This window comes from Symphodus melops, assembly GCF_947650265.1.
Source record: "Symphodus melops genome assembly, chromosome: 3".
In the NCBI taxonomy this organism is placed as follows: domain Eukaryota; kingdom Metazoa; phylum Chordata; class Actinopteri; order Labriformes; family Labridae; genus Symphodus; species Symphodus melops.
Window position 1 is genome coordinate 1,553,352 of NC_136693.1, and position 25,670 is coordinate 1,579,021.

Sequence of the window (25,670 nt, forward strand, 5' to 3'; positions counted from 1 at the left end):
AGCTGCTAGCTGCTAGCTGCTTGCACGAGAAATATGAAACGAGGGCCATCAGGTCTTGAGAGAATTGTTTTTGTTTTTTTATAGGACATAAGAAAACTATTTTATTTGATTTAAGTCATGTATGTAAGAAGACTACAAAAACTAGCACAGAGCAAACACTAGCATTAGCTCGAAGTTTGTATCATGATGAGGCTCAATGCTAACATTAGCCGTCGTATGAACTTCCCAACCCAAGCGTTCCAGACGTCACAGCGTGTTAAAGCAGACGTCGTGTGAACCAGCATCAGAGCTCAGCGTGAACAAACGACAGTCGGGAACAGTTCTGAGTTTTTATGTTTTATTGATGATTATTTAGCTAAGTTTGAGCTGGACGAGCTTAGTTGGCAGCGATGATCTGGTCCATCCAGGAGCGGAGCTCGGTGACACGGGCGTACACGCCGGGCATGGTGGGAGTGCAGGTTCCGCTGCCCCAGGACACAATACCGACCAGGGTCCAGGCACCGGCCTTCTCGCAGACCAGGGGACCACCAGAGTCACCCTGAAAAAAATAACAATAAAGATAAATAATTAATGCCGTATGAAAAACACAAGCTGATGAGGACGTGTCTGTGTGCACCACCCACCATGCAGGAGGAAGCTCCGGAGGCTCCAGCACAGATCATGAGGTTGCTGATTTTGCTTCCCCAGTACTGCTTGCACTGAGTGTTGGTCAGGAGGGGGAGAGCGGCCTGCTGCAGCAGGGCGGGGGTGTCAGGAGCTGCAAGACAAAGACATGAATGATTTATACTGATGCACAGTGCATACTGGTGCAGGTCTACACGAAAGGAGACGAATGAACACATATCAGTTTGAGTCTTGACCCCACTAAGCCCCCTGAGCTGACTGTCCCCATGTGGAAACAGACTTGGTGGTAAGAGCGCAGATTTAAAGCTCCTGTGAGGAGTCTTTTGCTTGTTTCCAATTTTTTTTTGTTTCTTAATGAGCTGCAAAAGCAAACCAGACAATCTGGAAGAAATGTTTCTGCAGAGTTTATTTAATGTCTGGAAGTGAAGGTGACCCCTCACACGAGCAGAAATCTTTTTCCGGACCCTGTTAAGACCCTCTGAAAACAACTTAAGGAAATTTCCCGCCTGATTGCTAACAAGCCCCGCCCCTGCTCTCCTCTGATTGGTCAGTTGTTTGAAGCGTTCTTACCGTTGTAGCGGGTCAGGCCCCATCCGCTGGTCACACACCTCATGCCTCCGGGGAAGTTGTCTCCGGTCTCGGCGATGCACACGGGGGACACACGCAGGTTGAGCTGGGCGGGGCTGGCCAGCTTGATCAGGGTGATGTCGTTGTTGATGGTGTAGCCGTTGTAACTGGGGTGCTTGAACACCTGACGAGGAAAGAAATCATATTAATGACCTTCGGGGGTGGGGGGGGGGATCAACAGGAAGATGGAGGTAAAAGGTGAGGTTTTGTCTTCACTCACTTTGCCGATCTTCATGACCTGGACGTCCTCACTGTTGGAGGAGCGGTCGTGCTCGCCGAGGATCACGCGGTGGGAAGTCCTGCAGGAGAGAAACAAGAACCATCCCGTGTCAAGACATCAGACAACTTGCAGGCAGTTGCTTCATTCATGTTCTGCCGGGGGGGGGGGGGGGGGGGGCTGAGGGCGCCTACCTGAGGTTGCAGTGAGCAGCTGTCACCACCCAGTTCTCGCTGATGAGAGAGCCACCACAGAAGTGGAAGCCGGTGTAGTCCTGAAAATATAAACAGTGTAAGTGAGACGGCTGTGTGTGTGTGTGTGTGTGTGTGTGTGTGTGTGTGTGTGTGGTTTTACCTGCAGGGACACCTGCCAGGGCCAGGAGTGGGGCACTGCCTCCTCACCGTTCACGATACGGGAGTACCCGGTGATGACGGGGGGGATGGCGGGAGAGCCGCAACCTGATGACATCATCATGACATCATTAACACTAATGAAACATTTTATTGTTGAGCTGTTGGAGCTGTGTGTGTCACGATAATCCTCCTGCTTCAAACAGACGTCAGATCAGAAGATAATAAACATCTCTTATATACAGTTTTAAGTTAGACCCATTCATCCTTTCTCTACCCAGCATGCTTTGCTGTCATGCCTCACTCTAAGCTCCAGTCTAGAAGGGTATCTCTCACCGTAGGCGGCGCCGGCGAAGGCGAGGCAGGAGAGGATCCACAGGAAGGCCATTGCTCGATCATGTCAGGTCTGTCTCGGTGAGCCGCTTTTATACAGCCAGAGGTGCGACGTGATTGGACAAAAACGAGAGAAGGGGCAGAACAGGAGTTCAGCAGGGTACACGTTATCAGAGGCGGTGGGAGTTTGGACAGGTGGAGAGTTTTTCCATCTGACGAGGCTCGAACATGAAGAAATCCTAAAGGCTTGAAACGTCAGGCGTGTAATTTAGATTTACACATTTGATTCATCATGATTTATTTAACCCCTTAATAAGGGAGGATCCTCGTCACAAAGGTGCAAAGATGCAGATCACATTTGAGGTCGGGGCAACAAAGACAACGAATACCAAAGGAAGTCATTGAAGAAAAAATCCTGCACACGATACTTTTTTATTTTATATATTTTATTTATCCCTGAGGGGAAACTCTGTTATTCACAGACACGTTTTGCACAAACAGCAGCCGTCCGAGGTCGCTGGACAGGAAGCGCACCAAAGTGGTTGCAAGGAGGATCTTAGGAGTCTTACTGAAAGGCGTCTCAGGAGTACTCAGGAACCGGCACCGCTCCAGCTGCCAGTTAAAGGTCCTCATTGAGACCTGAACCCGCAACCTGGTTCCGAGGTCCCTGCACACTGAGCTGCCAGCACCCTCTTACAAACCATTATAATGCTATATATAAATATATATAATGTAAAAATCATAAGCTGTCCACATTAACACGCCTGAGAAAGGTTTACACATTTAGACTTAGGTCACAACTAATCTAAACCTTGCACTCGAGGTCGGATCTCTTTTGTTTTTGAGCAGATTTGAAACATTTGGATGAATTATTGTGACTGTTGACGTCAAGCTTTGTTTGACAGCTTTCATGTTTTGATCGGTGCTGAATAAATAATATGGTCATTATTATCATAAAAATAATTATGATCAATCAAGCAGATGTTCCTGACTGTCTGTGACTTTGAGAACCTGTTACCACGGCAACATACTCACTGCAAAACAAAAGATCTCAAGCTCTTCAACCAATCCAGTGAGCTGTTGGAACAAGCTTCAACTCTTAATAAGCGCTTATTAAGGACTAATGATAAAACATGATGCTACTTATTAGCATGCTAATAAGCATTAGCTTATTAGCATGCTAATAAGCAGCTAATTGTTGGTGAATATTCTGACTTAAATCTACCTCACTGTTAGCTCATTTAAAAACAACACAAGTCGACCAAAGTGCTGCACAATCAAACATAAAATCAGTACTTTCACAATAAAACAAAAACCAGGAAATTAAAAGTAAAACAGGGTTCAGTGTGTGTGTGTGTGTGTGTGTTATATGATATATTTATGGTGACTGTGAGAAGAGTTTAGAACATGTATTCCTGTATTTAGAAACATGCGTCAGTAACAAACGGATTGTTCATGTTGTGTCATCTGCTTCGTTTCCCAGCAGAGTTTTTATCAGCAGCACCTCGTGAACGTTACACACATCATCATTGCATCATGACCTCCACCTGCTTCATCTTTCAGTTATTTCACGATTGAAACTTGACACACAGAAGGAGCAGAACGTCGGTCCAGATTTGCACAACTTGAAAAATAAATAAAAAAATCACTCCACACAGTGTTTGGAGAGTGACAGTGTGTGTGGGACATGATGCGTTCAGGTGCTCCTCTGATGGTCCTTTACGGAGCTTTTATTGTGGCGAAACTATTTTAGAGATGCAGACACAAATCCACACGTGTGTAAAAAGATTCACAAATGCTCACACTCATCCACGTCCACAAATGCGTGCACGGATCTGCAAACATGGAGACCACTATTGAAAGGTTTATTTTATTTTATCACGGCAGGGAAGTCAACGCTTTATGCTGTAAGTCCTAAATAAAATCATCAGGCGGGCCTTCTCATTGGTTGTCATTTAATGTGACTTCACTGCATCGCTGCTGCCGTGCACGTTCCACAAATGCACATCCGTGCTGCTCTCTTGTGTTCTGCATGTAGCTGCTGATGGAAGCAACATGTATTTGGTTCATAATTTTCATAGTTGGTGAAGATAAATAAATACAATGCATAAATAGAAGTTCATATTGTACACAAAATGTAATTAAAAAGGTTTGTTTTTGGGTTAATTTATGCAAGTTCATGTACCTTTTATTTTGGTTACAAACCCATGTATATTGAGTGGGGAACATATTTTTTGTTCCGGTTGATTGCGTTGTTGGGGGGACAAATTAATATGTGGCGCATATAGAAAGCAGCATGGGACGACAAGTGTTTGATGTGGAAGGCGTTAATGGAGTCTCGGATTGAAAGCAACTTTATTCCCTTGGAGTTTATGAGGCCAATGAGGTTTGATTATTTCTGATATGTATGTGAAATCTATGTGTTTTCTTTTTTGGATGTCAGACTAATTTTAAGTTCTGTTTGCTTATTTTATTAGTTCTGACGGCATCATTTGGCACTGTTTTGGCATCGTTGGTAACGTGAAGAAGACGTGGCTAAATAAATGTCTGTGAGCAAAACCGAACGACTTGAGCCTTGATTAAGACCTCTGTACGGCATACATTTTAGGACATCCTCAGGTCTCATGTCAGACCTCAGACGAAAAAGCATCAGTTCTCAGAAAACCTCCGTCGGGTGTCAGACCTCAGACTAAACGGCCTCAGATGAAACTGTCTCAGACTAAACGGCGTCAGACCTCAGACTGAACGGCCTCAGACGGAACTGCCTCAGACGAAACTGCCTCAGACGAAACTGCCTCAGACGGAACTGCCTCACACATATTTATTTTATTTATTTTTTAAAATCGAGAGGGGGGGGGGGTGACTAAACGGCCTCAGACATAATTATTTTATTTATTTATGTATTTTAAAATTGGGGGGGAGCGTAGCGTTGCCGGGGAACATGAAACGTCATCAAAATGCGACCACAACAACCCTGGCGCGTCTATGGGCACGGAATGAAAATACACAACAGTAAGTTTTAGTTAATATAGATTAACAATGGCATAAGCAAAAGAAACAGAACGGCGAATGTTAACTCCCCGGCAACGCTACGCTCCCCCCAATTTTAAAATACATAAATAAATAAAATAATTATGTCTGAGGCCGTTTAGTCACCCCCCCCCCCCCCCCCCCCCCCCCCCCCCCGAATTTAAAAATAAATAAAATTATTAATAAAATAATAATAAATATGTGTGAGGCCGTTTCATCTGAGGCCGTTTCATCTGAGGCCGTTTCGTCTGAGGCCGTTCAGTCTGAGGCCGTTCAGTCTGAGGTCTGACGCCGTTTAGTCTGAGACAGTTTCATCTGAGGCCGTTTAGTCTGAGGTCTGACACCCGACAGAGGTTTTCCTGAGAACTGATGCTTTTTCGTCTGAGGTCTGACACCTTCGTCTGAGACCTGAGGATGTCCTAAAATGTATGCCGTACCTCTGAGGGAGTGTCAGTCAGAACTCAGCCTGCGTCGTGCTGGAGAGAAGAGAGAGGAGCCCGTCGCAGCCGTGGAGCCGTTAACCAGCAGCTCGTTGAGGGGTGACATCGCTCTCAAACTTCAGAGGCCGCATGCACGGACATTCAAGAGGCGTTCAGGGTCCAACGGTGCAGCGTGGTTAACTCAACACCAAAGTAACACGTTTGAAAGAAGTTAAATGTGAAGACGTTTGTTTAACCTGCTAACTTTAAAGGGACATTCTGAATACTAAAAGGATATCCTGCCGTGGAGCTGAAGTAATCATTTAAGTTTAAGAAGTGCTGATATGATAAAGTGATTATCATTATGAAGCTCATGTTAAGCTTAATTGCTTGTTTTTGTTTGACAATTTAAAAGAGTACAGTAAGGTAGGCCTATTTAAAGGCCTACCTTACCTTACCTACCTTTATAATTCATTTTTTGACACATCGTTTTGGTTTAACTAAAAATAGTGTTGTATTACACAAACTTTATTTTTGAAAGAAGAAAATCTTAACAAATTTAAGTTGACAAGTAGCCTACATTTTAATTTATATTCAACTACAAGCAAAACATCTTTTTCAAACCTTTAAGTTATATTCAAACTAAATTAAGTTAAACACAACATCGATAGTATAGCAATATGTCTGACCAAGAACAGACTGACACTGGAGCTGTCGTGTTGCTGCAAGAAGATGTCGAAGAAGAAATTGCGATCCCAGATCCCCATGAGCCTAGCACAAGTCAAGCAGTGAACGAAGAGGGCTTGAGGAAAAGTGTAAAACCCAGGAAACTCACTGAGAAAGGCCAAGCGCTTCATGAGGAAATTGTGAATAAGCTTCAAGCTCGCTTCAACAGCAGTTATGAGAAATGGAAATCTACAGCCAAACAAGCCAAAAGAGCACTAAATGCATCTGATAGAGAACGTTTTCATGATCACATTGCTCGAATACAAGACACTGCTGGTGAAGTCAAGCAAACTTATGAAGAGTTACGTAGCCATGAAACTCCTGATGGAGACACTTGTCGCAGAGTTGACACGTGTGATGCAGTTTCTCAGAAGATTTTCCAGCAAGTACATGAGAATCTTGCAACAGAAGAAGATGAGCGATATCAAGACAAAAGGTCATTACACTGGAGTGAAGCTCGCTCAGTGTTCATTCCAGCAGCCTCCCAAAGATCCAAACTCTCAAGTAGTCGACATTCAAGTCAGCTCTCCGCAAAAAGGCAAGACGCAGCAGCGGAAGTAGCTGCAGCTCAAGCTACTCTGTTGGTCATGGAAGAAATGGAGCGCGGACAAAATGAAATTGAAATGCTTGAGAAAGAAATGGAACGAAAGAAAAGGGAGCTTGAACGTTTGGAAACGGTAAAACAAATGAATGCTGCAAAAACGCGACTGGAAGTATATGAACAAGAAGGCAACTCAGATGAGGAATTGTCAGATCTTATGCATGGAAGGAGCAAACCAAGAAAGCTGCCATACAAGTCTGTAAGACAGCCTGAAGTGAAAATGGAATCCTCAGTTTTCAATCCATATGCACAACCATTCCATATGTCTAAAGATACCACAAGAGGGAAACACCAGAAGATGGAACGACAGCACTGGCTAAAGCCTTGGCAGAGTCAATCAATATTAGCCGTCTACCAGTTCCAGAGCCTGCAGTTTTTAATGGTGATCCTATTAAGTACAAGAATTGGAAAATGTCTTTTCAAATGCTGATTTGAAAGAAAGAACATCCCAGTGGCTGAAAAGATCGGCTACCTCCGAAAGTATGTTGGTGGTCCTGCGAGAAAGGCAATTGAAAGCTACTTCCTGCTGGGAAAACAGAAATAGCATACCGCACAGCTTGGAACACTCTAGAAGAAAGATATGGTAGTCCATTTGTAATCGCCAAAGCTTTCAGAGATAAGCTCTCAGCCTGGCCAAGGATTGGAACCAAGGATAATTCGGAACTAAGAGAGTTTTCAGATTTTCTCAAAGGTTGCGAAGTGGCAATGCTACAGATAAAGAGTCTTCAAGTTCTAAATGACTGCAATGAGAACCAGAGACTGCTCAGCAAGCTTCCTGATTGGCTTACTGCAAGATGGAATCGAGTAGTAGAGATTGAAGAGAAGTGTGGTTCATTTCCAACATTCAGCCATTTTGTTAACTTTGTAGCAAAGGAAGCCAAGATCGCGTGCAATCCAGTGACGTCGCTAAGTGCCCTCAAGGCCAATGACTCAGAAAAAGAAAAAGCGAAAAACTCCAAAGAATCGGAATATTGGAGCAAGGACGTTGACGAGCAGTACAGAAGAGAGAACAGATACACGGAAGTGTGAATTCTGTGAAAGGTCAAATCACAACATTCCAACCTGTCGAAAGTTCATGGAAAAGGAGATTGCTGAAAGAGTGAAGTTTATAAAAGACAAGGGTTTGTGTTTCGGTTGTCTCAACTCTGGTCCCATCTCCAAGAAATGCGAGAAGAGAAGTATCTGCAACGCATGCAAGGGGAAACACCCAACATGTTTACATGACGAACGAGACAAAGAGTTGAGAAAGAATAAGGACAGCCAAAGGGAAACAAAGGTGACAAGTGAATCAAAGGAAACCAAACGAACCAAAGAATTAAGGCAAGAAACACCAAATGAGGCCATCTCAAACCGTGTGATTCAAAGTGACAACAGTGACCTCACATCCACAATTCTTCCAGTGTGGTTGTCCGCAACGAGTAATCCAGAACAAGAAATACTGGTTTACGCTCTTTTGGACAGTCAGAGTGACACAACGTTTGTGCTGCAAGAGAAGGCAGATGTACTGGAAACAGACAAGAAAGAAGTGCAGTTAAAGCTCTCCACATTGTCGTCCAAAGACACAGTCATTCCTAGTCAAAAGCTGACAGGTCTACAAGTTAGAGGCTTTTACTCATCAAAGAGAATCCCTCTTCCCATGACGTATACGAGAGAGTTCATCCCTGCCAATCTAAGTCACATTCCCACTCCGAACGCAGCCAGAGCATGGACTCACTTAGAGCACCTCGCTGATGAGATCGCTCCTCTAATTGAATGCGATGTTGGTCTGCTAATAGGGTACAACTGTTCACAAGCTCTGGTACCCAGACAAGTCGTGTCAGGAAGAGACAATGAGCCCTTTGCTCCGAAAACAGATCTTGGTTGGACCATAGTTGGAGGACTTGATCCACGTGTTGACTATGGAGATGCGATTGGATGCAGCCACAGGATCGTTGTCAAAGAAGTGACACCCAAATCACCATCTGATCATATGTTGAAGGAAGTGCACTACATCTGTCGCACCCAAGTAAAAGAAGTAATCACACCATTGGAGGTGATTAAAGTGCTTGAGTCCGATTTTAACGAAAGGAAAGTGGAAGACTCTCATTTCTCCCAAGAAGACTTGCGGTTCATTTCAATAATGGGAAGGGGAGTGAAAATGCAAGATGATGGTCATTGTGAACTACCTTTGCCATTCAAACAAGACAGACCAAACTTACCGAACAGCAAGAAATGTGCAGAACATTGACTCAAGTGCCTGAAGAAAAGATTTGAAAGAGAAAAACAATATCACAAGGACTACACAAAGTTCATGAATGAAACAATAGAGCGTGGAGATGCAGAAAAGGTGCCTCCTGAAGAACTGGACAAGGGTTCTGCCTGGTACATTCCACATCATGGGGTGTACCACCCCCAAAAGCCCGGGAAAATAAGAGTGGTCTTCGATTGTTCGGCGAAGGATGAAGGAGTCTCCTTGAACGATTACCTTTTGACCGGACCTGAGTTAACAAATACGCTGGTGGGAGTCCTGTGCAGATTTCGAAAGGGCCCAGTAGCAGTCATGTGTGACATCGAACGGATATTTCATCAGTTCAGTCAGTGCCGAAGATCAAGACTATTTCCGCTTTCTCTGGTGGGTTGATGGAGATTTTCAGACTGCTCCATCCGTCTACCGCATGTGTGTTCATCTGTTCGGAGCTGCTTCGTCCCCAGCCTGCGCAAACTTTGGCCTTAAGTATGTCGCCGCACAGGGTCAAGGACAGTTCAGCGAATCGACAATCAGGTTCATTGAGAGAAACTTTTACGTAGATGATGGCCTGATTAGTTTCCATTCAGAAGAAGAGGCAATCCATCTAGTGAACGAAGCAAAGCAACTCTGCAGCAATGGAGGTTTGCGATTCCACAAATTCATCTCCAATAGCCCAAAGGTGTCTTCCCAAAGAGGATTGTGGAGAGACGGTAAGAAACCAAGACCTCACACTTGGTGAGCAACAGATCGAAAGAGCTCTAGGCGTTAAGTGGTCTATCGCCTCGGATCATTTTCAGTTCCGTGTAGAGGTCAATGAAAGTCCACTTTCCAGAAGAGGAGTGTTGTCGGTTGTAGCCTCCATCTACGATCCACTCGGATTCGTGGCGCCATTCGTCCTACAGGGCAAGCGAATACTACAGCAGCTGTGCCGTGACAAGAGGGACTGGGATGAACCGCTCTCAAGTGAACTTAAACCTCAGTGGGAGTCCTGGCTCTCCGATTTGAAGAATCTGGCAGATGTTAAGATCGACCGCTGTTACATTCCAAATGATTTTCAAGTAGTTAAGAAGTATGAACTCCATCATTTCTCAGACGCAAGTGTTACAGGATATGGAGTCTGCACCTACCTAAGAGCCATCAGTGAATCAGGAGCAATCCATTGTACTCTTGTATTTGCCAAGTCCAGAGTAGCACCTACTTACGACAGTACCGAGGTTGAAGCTGTCTGCAGCAGTTGTGTTGGTTTAGTACTGTCATCAGTCATGCTTTTTGATAATTGATGAGTTCAGCTGCAGCGTCCCACATTTAAATCTGATGATTCATAATCTCTCTTTATTTGTTGACTTTTGAAATGAATCCATGCGATGACTCCGAGATGTGTCGCAAATATGAATTTTCTGCCCAAAGCTAAACTGCCAGAAAACAGTGAGCTGTCACTGTTGAGCTCGATTTCAGCCAATCATCTTTGAGCGGAGGCTGCTATGGAGAGCGCCCCCTGCTGACCACGAGGGGAACACTCAGAGAATTCAACACAAACCACAAACACATGAATACGTTTAAACGTTTTTATTTTCATTCATTGTCCACACACTCCAAAGCGGGACTGCCCGGTCACGTGGGCTCGGCTCTAACAGCGTTATCTGCGAGGATTTAGTTGGCAGCCAGAGTCTGGTCAACCCAGCCACGGAGCTCGGTGACACGGGCGTAGACGTCAGGAGTGGTGGTGGGGCAAGAAACGTTTCCCCAGGACACGATTCCAACCAGAGTCCAGACATTGTCCTTCTGGCAGACCAGGGGACCGCCGGAATCACACTGAAGAAGAAGAAGAAGAAGAAGAAGAGCAAATGATGAGAAATACTGCAAAAACACAAAAGGAGAAGAGAGACCAAAAACAGTCCAAGACAGGATGGAGGGCGGGAGGTGGGTGGGGCCTCACCATGCAGGAGGTGGCTCCATCTCCACCAGCGCAGATCATCACGTCGGAGATCATGCTACCCCAGTAGGTCTTGCACTGAGTGTTGGAGAGCAGGGGCAGAGCGGCCTGCTGCAGCTCGTTGGGAGTGTTGGTAGCTGCGGGAGGACAAACAAAACGCTCTGACACACGTCGACCACTTTCAGAATTAAAGACTCACTCGAAACCTTGAAGAGCACAGGTCGTTCCTACGACTGTGCGGGCCTCACCGTTGTAACGCGTCAGACCCCATCCGGTAGTCACGCAGGTCATGCCAGCGGCGAAGTTGTCAGAGGACTCAGCGAGGCAGACGGGGGACACGGTGGTTCCCAGGCGGGCGGGGGTGGACAGCTTGATCAGGGAGATGTCGTTGTTGATGGTTTGGGGGTTCCAGTCGGGGTGGGTGAACACCTGAGGAGAGCCGAGGAAGGGTTAGTGATGGAGGAAGGCGGCATGTACTGTGCTTACATATAAACCTCTGGAGTGTAACCAGGGGCCTCTCTGGGACCTTTAAGCTAACATTGATTGTGATGATGCACACAACTCTCAGCAGAGCATTCAGAGTGAGTGCTGTCAGATGGGGCCCCATTAGGGAGGTTTCCTGTCGTTGCAAAAATTGCACATTTGAGGCAATGCTGTGGATTAAAGTTTGTCAGCCCTTGGAGGGGGGGAGGGCGCCCCCTGCTGGTCTGGGACCCCCCACTGCCTTGCCTCCTCTGAGTGTAATCCTGTACCACCCCTGGATCTAAAACCGTGTGTCCTGGAAGCCGATTGGTTGACTGACTGATCGACTGGCGATCGGTTCTCACCTTGGCGGGCCTCACTTTCTGAATATCGTCAGAGCTGCCGTAGCCCTTCGATGACCACATAGTCGTTGGTGCTGTTAGGGGCGACAGAAAGCAGCGATTTAAAGGGCCAGTTCACACATCTTCAACATGCTGACAGTTTACACTGAAGCTATTTTCTTATTTTCATGTGCAGAGTAAAAACTTTGTGCAAATAGTTTATTTTTGCGCTCTAGTGTAAAAAAGCGAAGACTGCAGGGGGCGACTTCACCGGTTCTCGTAAAGATCGTATTGTAGAACTGTAACGCCCTTTTGATGTTTTTTAATATGTCGTAACATGTAACACGAGCAGTGAGGCGATGAACTGACCTGACGTAGCAGTGAGCGGCGGTGACAACCCAGTTCTCGTTGATCAGAGATCCTCCACAGAAGTGGCCGCCGCTGGATCGCTGAGAGCAGAGCGAGCGGCGGTCAGTCACAGGGAGGGAAAAAAAACAAAAGTAACAGAGCAGTTTGTGTCGGTGGCGTTCAGCTGACTCACCTGCAGGGAGACCTGCCAGGGCCAGGAGTGAGGCACGGCCTCCGAGCCGTTGACGATGAAGGGGTAGCCAGTCACCTGGGGTGGGATGGCGGGGGTGCCGCAGCCTGACAAGACGACAGAAAACAGAAGTTAAAATTCTGCCTGAGTGAAGGTCTGTAACTCAGCGTGATGAAGCCAAACTTCCTGCTGACTCAGAAACGATGATCTCCTGAGAGTTTGTTTCATAAAGATGCGACTCGTGATTTGTCGGCAATGATGTGCGAGGACGTCTCACCATAGGCGGCGCTGACGAAGGCGAGACAGGAAACGATCCAGAGGAAGGCCATGGCGACGATGATGATTTGTTGGAGGAGCAAGCTGATCTTATATACCTGAGCCTGCCCGGCCCTCCGCCAATCAGAGCGGCCCGCTGGTTTTATCTAGCTGCTTATCAGGGATGAGGCAACGCTATCTTCAGTCACTAATTATTGTGACTGTTGACGTCAAGCTTTGTTTGACAGCTTTCATGTTTTGATCGGTGCTAAATAAATAAATGGTCATTATTATCATAAATACAATTACAATCAACCGAAAGCAGATCTTCCTGACTGTCTGTGACTTTGAGAACCTGTTACCACGGCAACATACTCACTGCAAAACAAAAGATCTCAAGCTCTTCAACCAATCCAGTGAGCTGTTGGATCAAGCTTCAACTCTTGATAAGCGCTTATTAAGGACTAATGATAAACTATGATGCTACTTATTAGCATGCTAATAAGCATTAGCTTATTAGCATGCTAATAAGCAGCTAATTGTTGGTGAATATTCTGACTTAAATCTACCTCACTGTTAGCTCATTTAAAAACGACACAAGTCGACCAAAGTGCTGCACAATCAAACATAAAATCAGTACTTTCACAATAAAACAAAAACCAGGAAATTAAAAGTAAAACAGGGTTCAGTGTGTGTGTGTGTGTGTGTGTTATATGATATATTTATGGTGACTGTGAGAAGAGTTTAGAACATGTATTCCTGTATTTAGAAACGTGCGTCAGTAACAAACGGATTGTTCATGTTGTGTCATCTGCTTCGTTTCCCAGCAGAGTTTTTATCAGCAGCACCTCGTGAACGTTACACACATCATCATTGCATCATGACCTCCACCTGCTTCATCTTTCAGTTATTTTATGATTGAAACTTGACACACAGAAGGAAAAAATAAATAAAAATCACTCCACACAGTGTTTGGAGAGTGACAGTGTGTGTGGGACATGATGTGTTCAGGTGCTCCTCTGACGGTCCTTTATGGAGCTTTTATTGTAGCGAAACTATTTTAGAGATGCAGACACAAATCCACACGTGTGTAAAAAGATTCACAAATGCTCACACTCATCCACGTCCACAAATGTGTGCACGGATCTGCAAACATGGAGACCAATATTGAAAGGTTTATTTTATTTTATCACGGCAGGGAAGTCAACGCTTTATGCTGTAAGTCCTAAATAAAATCATCAGGCGGGCCTTCTCATTGGTTGTCATTTAATGTGACTTCACTGCATCGCTGCTGCCGTGCACATTCCACAAATGCACAGCCGTGCTGCTCTCTGGTGTTCTGCATGTATATTGTACATGTGCAGTGTAGTAGCTCAGACTATAGGGACTTGGGTTGGGAACAGCAGGGTTGTCGGTTCAAGTCCCGATGTGGACCGAAAATATGGACGTTGGTCTGGTAGCTGGAGATGTGCCAGACCACCTGTCAAGCCGAGGTGCCCTTGAGCAAGGCACTGAACCCCCACCAGCTCAGGGGGCGGCTGCTGCACTCTGACGTCTCTACATTAATGCATGTCCACAGGTCCTGCTTATTATTTTTTTTTGGATGCAGTGATATGTTTGTGTCATCTGTTTTCAAGCATGCTGTAGCTGCCTGTTGCAGAAACACAAACATCAGACTGATGATGTCATCAGTCATGCTTTTTGATAATTGATGAGTTCAGCTGCAGCGTCACACATTTAAATCTGATGATTCATAATCACTGTTTATTTGTTGACTTTTGAAATGAATCCATGCGATGACTCCGAGATGTGTCGCAATTATGAATTTTCTCCCCAAAGCAAAACAGTGAGCTGTCACTGTTCAGCTCGATTTCAGCCAATCATCTTTGAGCGGACGCTGCTATGGAGAGCGCCCCCTGCTGACCACGAGTGGAACACTCAGAGAATTCAACACAAACAACAAACACATGAATACGTTTAAACGTTTTTATTTTCATTCATTGTCCACACACTCCAAAGCGGGACTGCCCCGTCACATGGGCTCGGCTCTAACAGCGTTGTCTGCGAGGATTTAGTTGGCAGCCAGAATCTGGTCAACCCAGCCACGGAGCTCGGTGACACGGGCGTAGACGCCGGGAGTGGTGGTGGGGCAATGGCTGCTTCCCCAGGACACGATTCCAACCAGAGTCCAGACATTGTCCTTCTGGCAGACCAGGGGACCGCCGGAATCACCCTGAAGAAGAAGAAGAGCAAACGATGAGAAATACTGCAAAAACACAAAAGGAGAAGAGAGACCAAAAACAGTCCAAGACAGGATGGAGGGCGGGAGGTGGGCGGGGCCTCACCATGCAGGAGGTGGCTCCATCTCCACCAGCGCAGATCATCATGTCGGAGATCATGCTACCCCAGTAGGTCTTGCACTGAGTGTTGGAGAGCAGGGGCAGAGCGGCCTGCTGCAGCTCGTTGGGAGTGTTGGTAGCTGCGGGAGGACAAACAAAACGCTCTGACACACGTCGACCACTTTCAGAATTAAAGTCTCACTCGAAACCTTGAAGAGCACAGGTCGTTCCTACGACTGTGCGGGCCTCACCGTTGTAACGCGTCCGACCCCATCCGGTAGTCACGCAGGTCATGCCAGCGGTGAAGTTGTCAGAGGACTCAGCGAGGCAGACGGGGGACACGGTGGTTCCCAGGCTGGCGGGGGTGGACAGCTTGATCAGGGAGATGTCGTTGTTGATGGTGCCGGGGTTCCAGTCGGGGTGGGTGAACACCTGAGGAGAGCCGAGGAAGAGTGAGTGGTGGAGGGACGTAGCATGTACTGTGCTTACATATAAACCTCTGGAGTGTAACCAGGGGCCTCTCTGGGGCCCTATAGGCTAACATTGATTGTGATGATGCACACAACTCTCAGCAGAGCATTCCGAGTGAGTGCTGTCAGATGGGGCCCCATTAGGGAGGTTTCCTGTCGTTGCAAAAATTGCACATTTGAGGCAATGTTGTGGATTAAAGTTTGTCAGCCCTTGGAGGGGGGAGGGCGCCCCCTGCTGGTCTGGGACCCCAAGCAGTTTCCTGCCTTGCCTGTTGACAAGCAGCACCTCTGAGTGTAATCCTGTACCACCCCTGGATCTAAAACCGTGTGTCCTGGAAGCCGATTGGTTGACTGACTGATCGACTGGCGGGCGGTTCTCACCTTGGCGGGCCTCACTCTCTGAATATTGTCAGAGCTGCCGTAGCCCTTGTTGTGCGCTCCGATGACCACATATTCGTTGGTCCTGACAGGGGCGACAGAAAGCAGCGATTTCAAGGGCCAGTTCACACATCTTCAACATGCTGACAGTTTACACTGAAGCTATTTTCTTATTTTCATGTGCAGAGTACAAACTTTGTGCAAATAGTGTATTTTTGCGCTCGAGTGTAAAAAAGCGAAGCCTGCAGGGGGCGACTTCACCGGTTCTCGTAAAGATCGTATTGTAGAACTGTAACGCTCGGACTGTCGCCGACAGCCACAGGCAGAGCAGTGAGGCGATGAACTGACCTGACGTAGCAGTGAGCGGCGGTGACAACCCAGTTCTCGTTGATCAGAGATCCTCCACAGAAGTGGCCGCCGCTGGATCGCTGAGAGCAGAGCGAGCGGAGGTCAGTCACAGGGAGGGAAAAAAAACAAAAGTAACAGAGCAGTTTGTGTCGGTGGCGTTCAGCTGACTCACCTGCAGGGAGACCTGCCAGGGCCAGGAGTGAGGCACGGCCTCCGAGCCGTTGACGATGAAGGGGTAGCCAGTCACCTGGGGTGGGATAGCGGGGGTGCCGCACCCTGACAAGACGACAGAAAACAGAAGTTAAAATTCTGCCTGAGTGAAGGTCTGTAACTCAGCGTGATGAAGCCAAACTTCCTGCTGACTCAGAAACGATGATCTCCTGAGAGTTTGTTTCATAAAGATGCGACTCGTGATTTGTCGGCAATGATGTGCGAGGACGTCTCACCATAGGCGCCGCTGACGAAGGCGAGACAGGAAACGATCCAGAGGAAGGCCATGGCGACGATGATGATTTGTTGGAGGAGCAAGCTGATCTTATATACCTGAGCCTGCCCGGCCCTCGGCCAATCAGGGCGGCCCACTGGTTTTATCTAGCTGCTTATCAGGGATGAGACAACGCTAACTTCAGCCACTAATTATTGTGACTGTTGACGTCAAGCTTTGTTTGACAGCTTTCATGTTTTGATCGGTGCTGAATAAATAAATGGTCATTATTATCATAAATATAATTATTATCAACCGAAAGCAGATCTTCCTGACTGTCTGTGACTTTGAGAACCTGTTACCACGGCAACATACTCACTGCAAAACAGAAGATCTCAAGCTCTTCAACCAATCCAGTGAGCTGTTGGATCAAGCTTCAACTCTTTTTTTTTTTTTTTTTAAGGATTATTTTTGGCCTTTTTGCCTTTATTGATAGGACAGATAGAGTCGGAAAGGGGGAGAGAGTGGGGAGAGACATGCGGGAGGGTGGCCACAGGCCGGACGCGAACCCGGGCCGCCCGCGCGAGGAGTAAAGCCTCGCAACATGGTACGCGCGCTGTCGCTGCCACTGAGCTATCGGCGCCCCCAAGCTTCAACTCTTAATAAGAGCTTATTAAGGACTAATGATAAACCATGATGCTACTTATTAGCATGCTAATAAGCATTAGCTTATTAGCATGTTAATAAGCAGCTAATTGTTGGTGAATATTCTGACTTAAATCTACCTCACTGTTAGCTCATTTAAAAACGACACAAGTCGACCAAAGTGCTGCACAATCAAACATAAAATCAGTACTTTCACAATAAAACAAAAACCAGGAAATTAAAAGTAAAACAGGGTTCAGTGTGTGTGTGTGTGTGTGTTATTTATGGTGACTGTGAGAAGAGTTTAGAACATGTATTCCTGTATTTAGAAACATGCGTAAGTAACAAACGGATTGTTCATGTTGTGTCATCTGCTTCGTTTCCCAGCAGAGTTTTTATCAGCAGCACCTTGTGAACGTTACGCACGTCATCGTTGCATCATGACCTCCACCTGCTTCATCTTTCAGTTATTTTATGATTGAAACTTGACACACAGAAGGAGCAGAACGTCGGTCCAGATTTGCACAACTTGAAAAATAAATAAAAAAATCACTCCACACAGTGTTTGGAGAGTGACAGTGTGTGTGGGACATGATGCGTTATCTATTGTATCGAGACTATCTCTCCACTACATATTTCATATGTATGGGGCTGACCCACAGGGTCAGGTGACGTTGTGGGCAATTAAGCTTTAAGACACTCCACCTGTGAGGTGGCTAATGACAGTATAAGAGCACCTGTGCGCCACACTGTCACTGATCATTTTGATTCCACGAGAGCAGGTTGGCGTTTGTGTGAATTACAAAGAACAGACACTGTATGTCAGGAGGAGACAGTCTTTGCCACTTACCAAGTGTAAGAGAGATTTCGCTCTCGGGGTTGCTGTTTACTCCACATATCTTTTGTAGATGCTGTTATCAGCGTTTTCTCACAGTCCGTGCCTGGCGTATTGTTCTGTCAAAGGACTGACACGCCATAGGTACGGGGAGACGGTGGTGTCATACAACATGACGGTCCTCGCCGGTTAGCACTTCCTCGTCCTGAAATAAGGCTGTCAGCTGTGAGTAATCCGGCAGACGTTCCTGGCGTATTGCTCTGACGAGGGGCTCACGCGCCATAGGAAGCGTCCAAGCGCAGGGAGGCGGTGGTGTCATACAACATGACAGCCCTAGCCGGTTAGCGCTTTCTCGTCCTGAAATAAGGCTGTCAGCTGTGAGTAATCCGGCAGACGTTCCTGGCGTATTGCTCTAACCCTAACCCTAACGACAGGTTTATTGTGTCTGGCAGTTAACCCCTTCACATTGGGAGACTGAACACTCCCTTGTGCATGAATTTCATATTTTAAACGACCAAAGAGTGAAGGGAAAAGCAGTACGGTCTTTGTAGGCTCTCTACAGGCAATTTGGAGGATTAGGCAGGTGGCTCCGCCCACCGGGTTCGGCAGCCTAAGAGCCTCAGAGGGGCGGAGGCTGGCTGTGTCTCCGGGAACCCCCTTCCTTTCCCCTCCTCATAGGATGATGTTGCCGGATTTAAATATCCAGGCTGAGGGGGAAGAGAATGACGAAGAGGTCGAGGCTGATGTACTAGGCACTATGTCGACGACCTTCCTCCATGGCAAGAGGAGGCTGCCCCGGCACCTGAGAGGTTGACCGGGGTAGTGAGCTCTGCCTATTTAGAGAGCGGATGGGGTGGCCCAGGCATTAGGCCGGGCCCCTGCGCTGTCACACATTTTATGAGGGTACAAAAACATAGCCGGTGCTATCTCTGGTGCCTCTCCTCCAAGACGTGGAGGAGTTGTGGAGGGCTGGGTTGAACCGATTGTCCGCTGTGCAGGGTCGAGAAAAAGGTGGGCTGTCTGGCACTGCCACCATCGGTTCAGCTATGGCAGTCCTCATGTGGAGAACCATGGTTACGCCCTGTAACCTACACCTTAGTGCAGCTGGCTAATACAGGGTCCATATTGGTGCTGTATCCTCGGATATGATATGCATTGTATCCAAACTACGGCTTGTTTCATCTGTCACGGCACAGTTGATGAAAGGGCCGGGACATGTATAGCGTCTCACTAGGCGAGGTGCCAACTTTTGGTGGTCACAGTCTTCCTTGCAGCCCAAGGATCTAAAGCGGCCTCCTCAGCCCTGGTGGGACCAGGTGCTAAGGTTATTTTAAAAGCGGCCCAAGAAGCATGTTGCTGTGCCCACATAAATTTCTGGTGCAAGCGGGACAGTCCAACAGCTCCCCCCTGCCACGATACAGGAATTGAGCTGGGACTCTGGAGACATCAGGGCTACCTTGGACGGCCGCCGTGGCAGGGGACGAGGGCCCGGGTCGAATGACAGCCTTAGCCTTGCCTCACTAAGGACGCCTGTCTGAGTCTGGCCGGCCACTGCATGGCTAGTGCACATCTTACAGGCTTGGAGGACACTGGGTGGGCCCCTGGGTGATCTCGGCATATCCAATTGCCCGCCGTCCTCCGACCTCTGGGGATCCAGCTGTCCTTACAGGGGTGAAGCCAATATTGAAGATTGTGCTACAGGATGGAATTTCTACTCTGATAAGGACAGAGTCAATCCAAGTTGTTACAACAGGCAACAAGCAAACTGGGGTTTACTTCTCATTTCCAAGAAGGATGGGACTCTCCGTCCCGTTCTCGATCTGAGAAGGTTAAACAAATGTCTCAGACATTTACCGTGCAAGAGGTTGACCATCCCAAGGGTGAAACTGTTCATCTGCAGAGGGTATTGGTTCATCGCCATTGATCTGACGTATGCCTGTTTTCAGATTCCGATCTAGAAAGGGCATTGGCGGTTCCTCAGATTGCATTGGGAAGCAGGACATACGAATTTCAGGTCTGTCCATTCAGGCTCCCGCTGGCTCCCCGCACCTTACCTGGTGCATGGAAGTGGGCCTGTCGCCACTGTGGCTGTCAGAGATCAGGATCTCAAATTATTTGGATGACTGGCTCGGGTGTGCATATTCGGTGGAGCAATATCAGGCTCCTTTGTCCATGCTCCGGGATCACATACAGCACCTAGGTCTGCATCTTAACTGGAGGATTAAAGCAGGCTGAAGCCATCTCAAATAATGCAGTTCTGGGCCTAATGGTGGCTCCCCAGACTGCATAACTAACATTGACTCAGGAGAGAGCGCTGACCCTCGGGGGAATGTCTCTCACTTTTCAGACCAGGAGCCGGGGTCATGTGGGTGTCTCCGTCTCCTGGGGTTTTGGGACATCGTCGGTCAGGCTGTGCCATTGGCCCTTTTTCTTAGGTGCCCAGTGCAGCGGTGGCTCCTGGTGCTAGGATTGAGCCCAGGAGGCTGTCTGCAAAGCCCTGTGCTTATCATCAGACGGCTGCAGGTGGTCCTCCACTGGTAGATGGTCAGCATGTGCTGCTGAGGACAGACAGTGTGACCACAGCCGCCTACATCCACCGACAGAGGAAGGTTTGGGTCCCCACGCCTGTGCATACTGGCACACTGGCTTTGGACGTACCCCAGGGGTCAGTCACTGAGGGTCAGCTCATGTGCCAGGGTTAACACTCTGGCAGAGGATCGGCTGTCCCAGGGTGTGGCCTCCAGCCTCCGGACCCCGGAGGTTGGAGGCTACACCCTCTCGTGGTGGCAGGTATCTGGCACCACTTCGGACAAGCAGCGGTCGATCTGTTAGATCAGCCCACTATCTCCTGTTCTTCTCGGTTGGGAAGACAGGCCTCCCCTCAAAGTGGACGCCCAGGCTCATACATGGCTAAGGGCCCTGCTTTAGGCTTTCCCCTCGTTTTTATGCTCCTTCCACCTCTGAGTGCAAATGGAGGAGATGAGGCTTGGCCTAGTGGCCCCTTAGTGGCCTTACATGACATGGTTCACGGATATCCCTCCACTGCAGGACGGGATTCCGTGGGAGGTTCCGGTGCGGCTGGATTTGCTGACACCCCCCCCCCCCCCCCGGGGGGGTTGGAACTCTGGGAATGGCCCCTGAGAGGACCAAGCTGTTTGCCATGGGGCTGTCACAGTCGACGGTCCAAAGTCTGCAGGGTGCTCGTGCGCCATCGTCTAGGACACTCTATCGTCACAGATGGGTCCTTATGGCAGGGTGCAGGGGACAGCAGGTGGATCCTCAGGCATGCTCGGCACCAGTGAGTCTGCAGTTTGCAGGAGTTTCTGGAGACAGGGAAGTCGCCCTCCACCCTAGCGAGGAATGGTGGCAGCTATCAAGACAGCCCGTATAGGTTGATGCCAATTGGAGGAAGCTGGTGGCTTTGTCCCAATTCCTCATGGGGGCCGGAAGTCATATGGGCTGTTATTGTAGACCGGCTCTCCCGGCTTGGGTTAGAGCTGGTTGTAAAGGCTCTGGAACGGACTCCGTTCGAGGCCCTTGATTCGGTCAACTGAAGTGGCTAGCCCGTCAGACTGCCCTGTCATGGCGCTGGCCACCGACAGGTGAAGTGAGGAGCTTCAGGCTCTCTCCCTTCTTGCGGACCTCGCAGGTCCAGATGGTGCAGGCAGTATCCAGCCTTTCTTCCCAAGGTTCTTTCTGACTCTCTGTTGAGTCAATGGTTTGAGCTCCGGCTCTCTACTCCAGAGGCAGAGAGGAAAGAGGAGCACAGAAACTCACTGGTGTGTACTGTGCTGGCACTACAGGTGTTATGCACAGGGCACCGATGAACCGATGGGCAGCTAATTTGTCTGTTTTACAGCGGCGTATTCCGTAAACCCTTGTCAGGCAGGCTAGCCTTGGTGGCATTAGGCACCTTGGCATCAGGCAATGACTGGCAGTCAGTGGTGCTTGCTGGCCTGGGGGGTGTGTATATTTGAATATTTTTATATAGTTCATTCACATCCACGTGGTGGTTCTTTTGCTTGGAGCACTGGTAGTGGCTACGTCTCGTTCAAAGGACACACAGTTCACATTTTGGGCGGGTGCTGCTCTATCCCCTTGTGGTGTGTCTTACAGAGCCCCATACATATGAAATATGTAGTAGAGAGATAGTCTCTCACTCAGAGAACCATGGTTACACCTTGTAACCTACGTTCAGGTGCTCCTCTGACGGTCCTTTATGGAGCTTTTATTGTGGCGAAACTATTTTAGAGATGCACACACAAATCCACACGTGTGTAAAAAGATTCACAAATGCTCACACTCATCCACGTCCACAAATGCGTGCACGGATCTGCAAACATGGAGACCACTATTGAAAGGTTTATTTTATTTTATCACGGCAGGGAAGTCAACGCTTTATGCTGTAAGTCATGAATAAAATCATCAGGCGGGCCTTCTCATTGGTTGTCATTTAATGTGACTTCACTGCATCGCTGCTGCCGTGCACGTTCCACAAATGCACATCCGTGCTGCTCTCTTGTGTTCTGCATGTATATTGTACATGTGCAGGGTAGTAGCTCAGACTATAGGGACTTGGGTTGGGAACAGCAGGGTTGTCGGTTCAAGTCCCGATATGGATGTTGGTCTGGTAGCTGGAGATGTGCCAGACCACTTGTCAAGCCGAGGTGCCCTTGAGCAAGGTACTGAACCCCCACAAGCTCAGGGGGCAGCTGCTGCACTCTGATGTCTCTACATTAATGCATGTCCACAGGTCCTGCTTGTGCAGGCGTGTGACTCAGACCTGTGTGTGTGAGAAGCATGTCTCATAAAGCATATAAGCTAATAACATATCTTACCTAATATTTATTACCATATCTACTCATGTGTCGCACTGAGGAGCGGAGGCTGCTATGGAGAGCGCCCCCTGCTGACTACGAGGGGAACACTCAGAGAATTCAACACAAACCACAAACACATGAATACGTTTCAACGTTTTTATTTTCATTCATTGTCCACACACTCTAAAGCGGGACTGCCCGGTCACGTGGGCTCGGCTCTAACAGCGTTGTCTGCGAGGACTTAGTTGGCAGCCAGAGTCTGGTCAACCCAGCCACGGAGCTCAGTGACACGGGCGTAGACGGCGGGAGTGGTGGTGGAGCAACGGCTGCTTCCCCAGGACACGATTCCAACCAGAGTCCAGACATTGTCCTTCTGGCAGACCAGGGGACCACCGGAATCACCCTGAAGAAGAAGAAGAGCAAATGATGAGAAATACTGCAACAACACAAAAGGAGAAGAGAGACCAAAAACAGTCCAAGACAGGATGGAGGGCGGGAGGTGGGTGGGGCCTCACCATGCAGGAGGTGGCTCCATCTCCACCAGCGCAGATCATCACGTCGGAGATGTTGCTACCCCAGTGGGTCTTGCACTGAGTGTTGGAGAGCAGGGGCAGAGCGGCCTGCTGCAGCTCGTTGGGAGTGTTGGCAGCTGCGGGAGGACAAACAAAACGCTCTGACACACGTCGACCACTTTCAGAATTAAAGTCTCACTCAAAACCTTGAAGAGCACAGGTCGTTCCTACGACTGTGCGGGCCTCACCGTTGTAACGCATCAGACCCCATCCGGAGGTCACGCAGGTCATGCCAGCGGCGAAGTTGTCAGAGGACTCAGCGAGGCAGACGGGGGACACGGTGGTTCCCAGGCGGGCGGGGGTGGACAGCTTGATCAGGGAGATGTCGTTGTTGATGGTGCGGGGGTTCCAGCCGGGGTGGGTGAACACCTGAGGAGAGCCGAGGAAGGGTGAGTGGTGGAGGAAGGCGGCATGTACTGTGCTTACATATAAACCTCTGTAGTGTAACCAGGGGCCTCTCTGGGGCCCTATAGGCTAACATTGATTGGGGGCCCCTCCAACCTGCGTCCATTATTATTTTGAGAGTGATGATGCACACGACTCTCAGCAGAGCATTCAGAGTGAGTGCTGTCAGATGGGGCCCCATTAGGGAGGTGCACATTTGAGGCAATGAAGTTTGTCAGCCCTTGGAGGGGCGCCCCCTGCTGGTCTGGGACCCCCCACTGCCTTGCCTCCTCTGAGTGTAATCTGTACCACCCCTGGATCTAAAACCGTGTGTCCTGGAAGCCGATTGGTTAACTGACTGATCAACTGACGGGTGGTTCTCACCTTGGCGGGCCTCACTTTCTGAATAGCCTCAGAGCTGCCGTAGCCCTTGTTGTGCTCTCCGATGACCACATAGTGGTAGGTCCTGACAGGGGCGACAGAAAGCAGCGATTTAAAGGGCCAGTTCACACATCTTCAACATGCTGACAGTTTACACTGAAGCTATTTTCTTATTTTCGTGTACAGAGTAAAATCTTTGTGCAAATAGTGTATTTTTGCACTCTAGTGTAAAAAAGCGAAGCCTGCAGGGGGCGACTTCACCGGTTCTCGTAAAGATCGTATTGTAGAACTGACCTGACGTTGCAGTGAGCGGCGGTGACAACCCAGTTCTCATTGATCAGAGATCCTCCACAGAAGTGGAAGCCGCTGGATTGCTGAGAGCAGAGCGAGCGGAGGTCAGTCACAGAAAACAAAAGTAACAGAGCAGTTTGTGTCGGTGGCGTTCAGCTGACTCACCTGCAGGGACACCTGCCAGGGCCAGGAGTGAGGCACGGCCTCCTCGCCGTTGACGATGCGGGCGTAGCCAGTCACCTGGGGAGGGATGGCGGGGGTGCCGCAGCCTGACAAGACGACAGAAAACAGAAGTTAAAATTCTGCCTGAGTGAAGGTCTGTGAAGGTCTGAAGCCAAACTTCCTGCTGACTCAGAAACGATGACCTCCTGAGAGTTTGTTTCATAAAGATGCGACTCGTGATTTGTCGGCAATGATGTGCGAGGACGTCTCACCGTAGGCGGCGCTGACGAAGGCGAGACAGGAAACGATCCAGAGGAAGGCCATGGCGACGATGATGATTTGTTGGAGGAGCAAGCTGATCTTATATACCTGAGCCTGCCCGGCCCTCGGCCAATCAGGGCGGCCCGCTGGTTTTGTCCAGCTGCTTATCAGGGATGAGGCAACGCTAACTTCTCACGAGTTACACGCCCTGACCTCCAGCTCTCTGATTGGCTGGACAAATCAAACCAGTCAGCAAATGTTTTCATGCACGCTGTAAATCCAACTGAAACATGTCAAACTGATCCTGCAGAGTGAATCTTCAACATTTAGTTTAAACACTGTAGATTTATGAACAACCAGTTGGATGCACAAGGTGGATTAAACAGCTGCAGAGGAAAATAAAACACGTCAAAACAACGTGTTGCGTTTAGCTGCAGTTTGATGTGTTGGTTGTTTTTTTGATTGGAAATGAGGGAAACCTCAGCGTCCTTTTGAGAATACATGACGGTTTGAAATGAGACTTCAGGACGTATCGTTGGTGTTTTCAGTGTCACTGACTGCGTGCATTAAATCACGACGTTGACCCTGACTCCCCTTCATGAAGGCAGAGAGAACGTCTTTTCAAACTTTAAGTATTTCACTTTTCTTTCTTTGGATGAACATCATCCTCCATCATC

The 25,670-nt window shown here is 48.3% G+C and overlaps 4 protein-coding genes across 4 annotated transcripts; all 4 read right to left on the bottom strand.

Annotated features, from left to right (window-relative positions):
- Positions 1–326: 326 nt before the first annotated feature.
- On the bottom strand, positions 327–2,294 carry LOC306821393 (chymotrypsin A-like). The gene is made up of 7 exons (XM_079339788.1): positions 2,155–2,294; positions 1,823–1,926; positions 1,663–1,742; positions 1,472–1,550; positions 1,195–1,375; positions 624–757; positions 327–538 (listed from the first exon to the last, which is right to left on the bottom strand). Exons 1-7 carry the CDS (start codon positions 2,204–2,206, stop codon positions 377–379), a joined length of 792 nt encoding a protein of 263 aa, XP_079195914.1. The 5' UTR covers positions 2,207–2,294; the 3' UTR covers positions 327–376.
- An 8,411-nt stretch (positions 2,295–10,705) lies between these two features.
- Positions 10,706–12,757, bottom strand: LOC306821759 (chymotrypsin B-like; the record flags this gene model as incomplete). Its single annotated transcript, XM_079340333.1, has 6 exons — positions 10,706–10,966; positions 11,091–11,224; positions 11,336–11,516; positions 12,265–12,339; positions 12,432–12,535; positions 12,706–12,757. The coding sequence occupies 6 exons, from the start codon at positions 12,755–12,757 to the stop codon at positions 10,805–10,807; spliced, it is 708 nt and encodes a 235-aa protein (XP_079196459.1). The 3' UTR covers positions 10,706–10,804.
- A 1,955-nt stretch (positions 12,758–14,712) lies between these two features.
- Positions 14,713–16,716, bottom strand: LOC306821760 (chymotrypsin B-like; the record flags this gene model as incomplete). The annotated part of the gene is made up of 7 exons (XM_079340334.1): positions 14,713–14,916; positions 15,029–15,162; positions 15,274–15,454; positions 15,874–15,955; positions 16,219–16,298; positions 16,391–16,494; positions 16,665–16,716. 7 exons carry the CDS (start codon positions 16,714–16,716, stop codon positions 14,755–14,757), a joined length of 795 nt encoding a protein of 264 aa, XP_079196460.1. The 3' UTR covers positions 14,713–14,754.
- A 6,368-nt stretch (positions 16,717–23,084) lies between these two features.
- LOC306821563 (chymotrypsin B-like) lies at positions 23,085–25,077 on the bottom strand. Its single transcript, XM_079340071.1, has 7 exons — positions 25,005–25,077; positions 24,736–24,839; positions 24,574–24,653; positions 24,283–24,364; positions 23,703–23,883; positions 23,458–23,591; positions 23,085–23,345 (listed from the first exon to the last, which is right to left on the bottom strand). The coding sequence occupies exons 1-7, from the start codon at positions 25,054–25,056 to the stop codon at positions 23,184–23,186; spliced, it is 795 nt and encodes a 264-aa protein (XP_079196197.1). The 5' UTR covers positions 25,057–25,077; the 3' UTR covers positions 23,085–23,183.
- Positions 25,078–25,670: the final 593 nt, after the last annotated feature.

Coding starts and splice junctions, on each gene's coding strand:
- LOC306821563 (XM_079340071.1), bottom strand. CDS start 25,056: ATGGCCTTCCTCTGGATCGTTTCCTGTCTCGCCTTCGTCAGCGCCGCC. Junction 24,654..24,735: donor CCTGGCAGGTGTCCCTGCAG/GTGAGTCAGCTG, acceptor CTCTGCTCTCAG/CAATCCAGCGGCTTCCACTT. Junction 23,346..23,457: donor ATGGAGCCACCTCCTGCATG/GTGAGGCCCCAC, acceptor CTTCTTCTTCAG/GGTGATTCCGGTGGTCCCCT.
- LOC306821393 (XM_079339788.1), bottom strand. CDS start 2,206: ATGGCCTTCCTGTGGATCCTCTCCTGCCTCGCCTTCGCCGGCGCCGCC. Junction 1,927..2,154: donor CTTCGCCGGCGCCGCCTACG/GTGAGAGATACC, acceptor TGATGTCATCAG/GTTGCGGCTCTCCCGCCATC. Junction 758..1,194: donor GGGCCTGACCCGCTACAACG/GTAAGAACGCTT, acceptor TTTGTCTTGCAG/CTCCTGACACCCCCGCCCTG.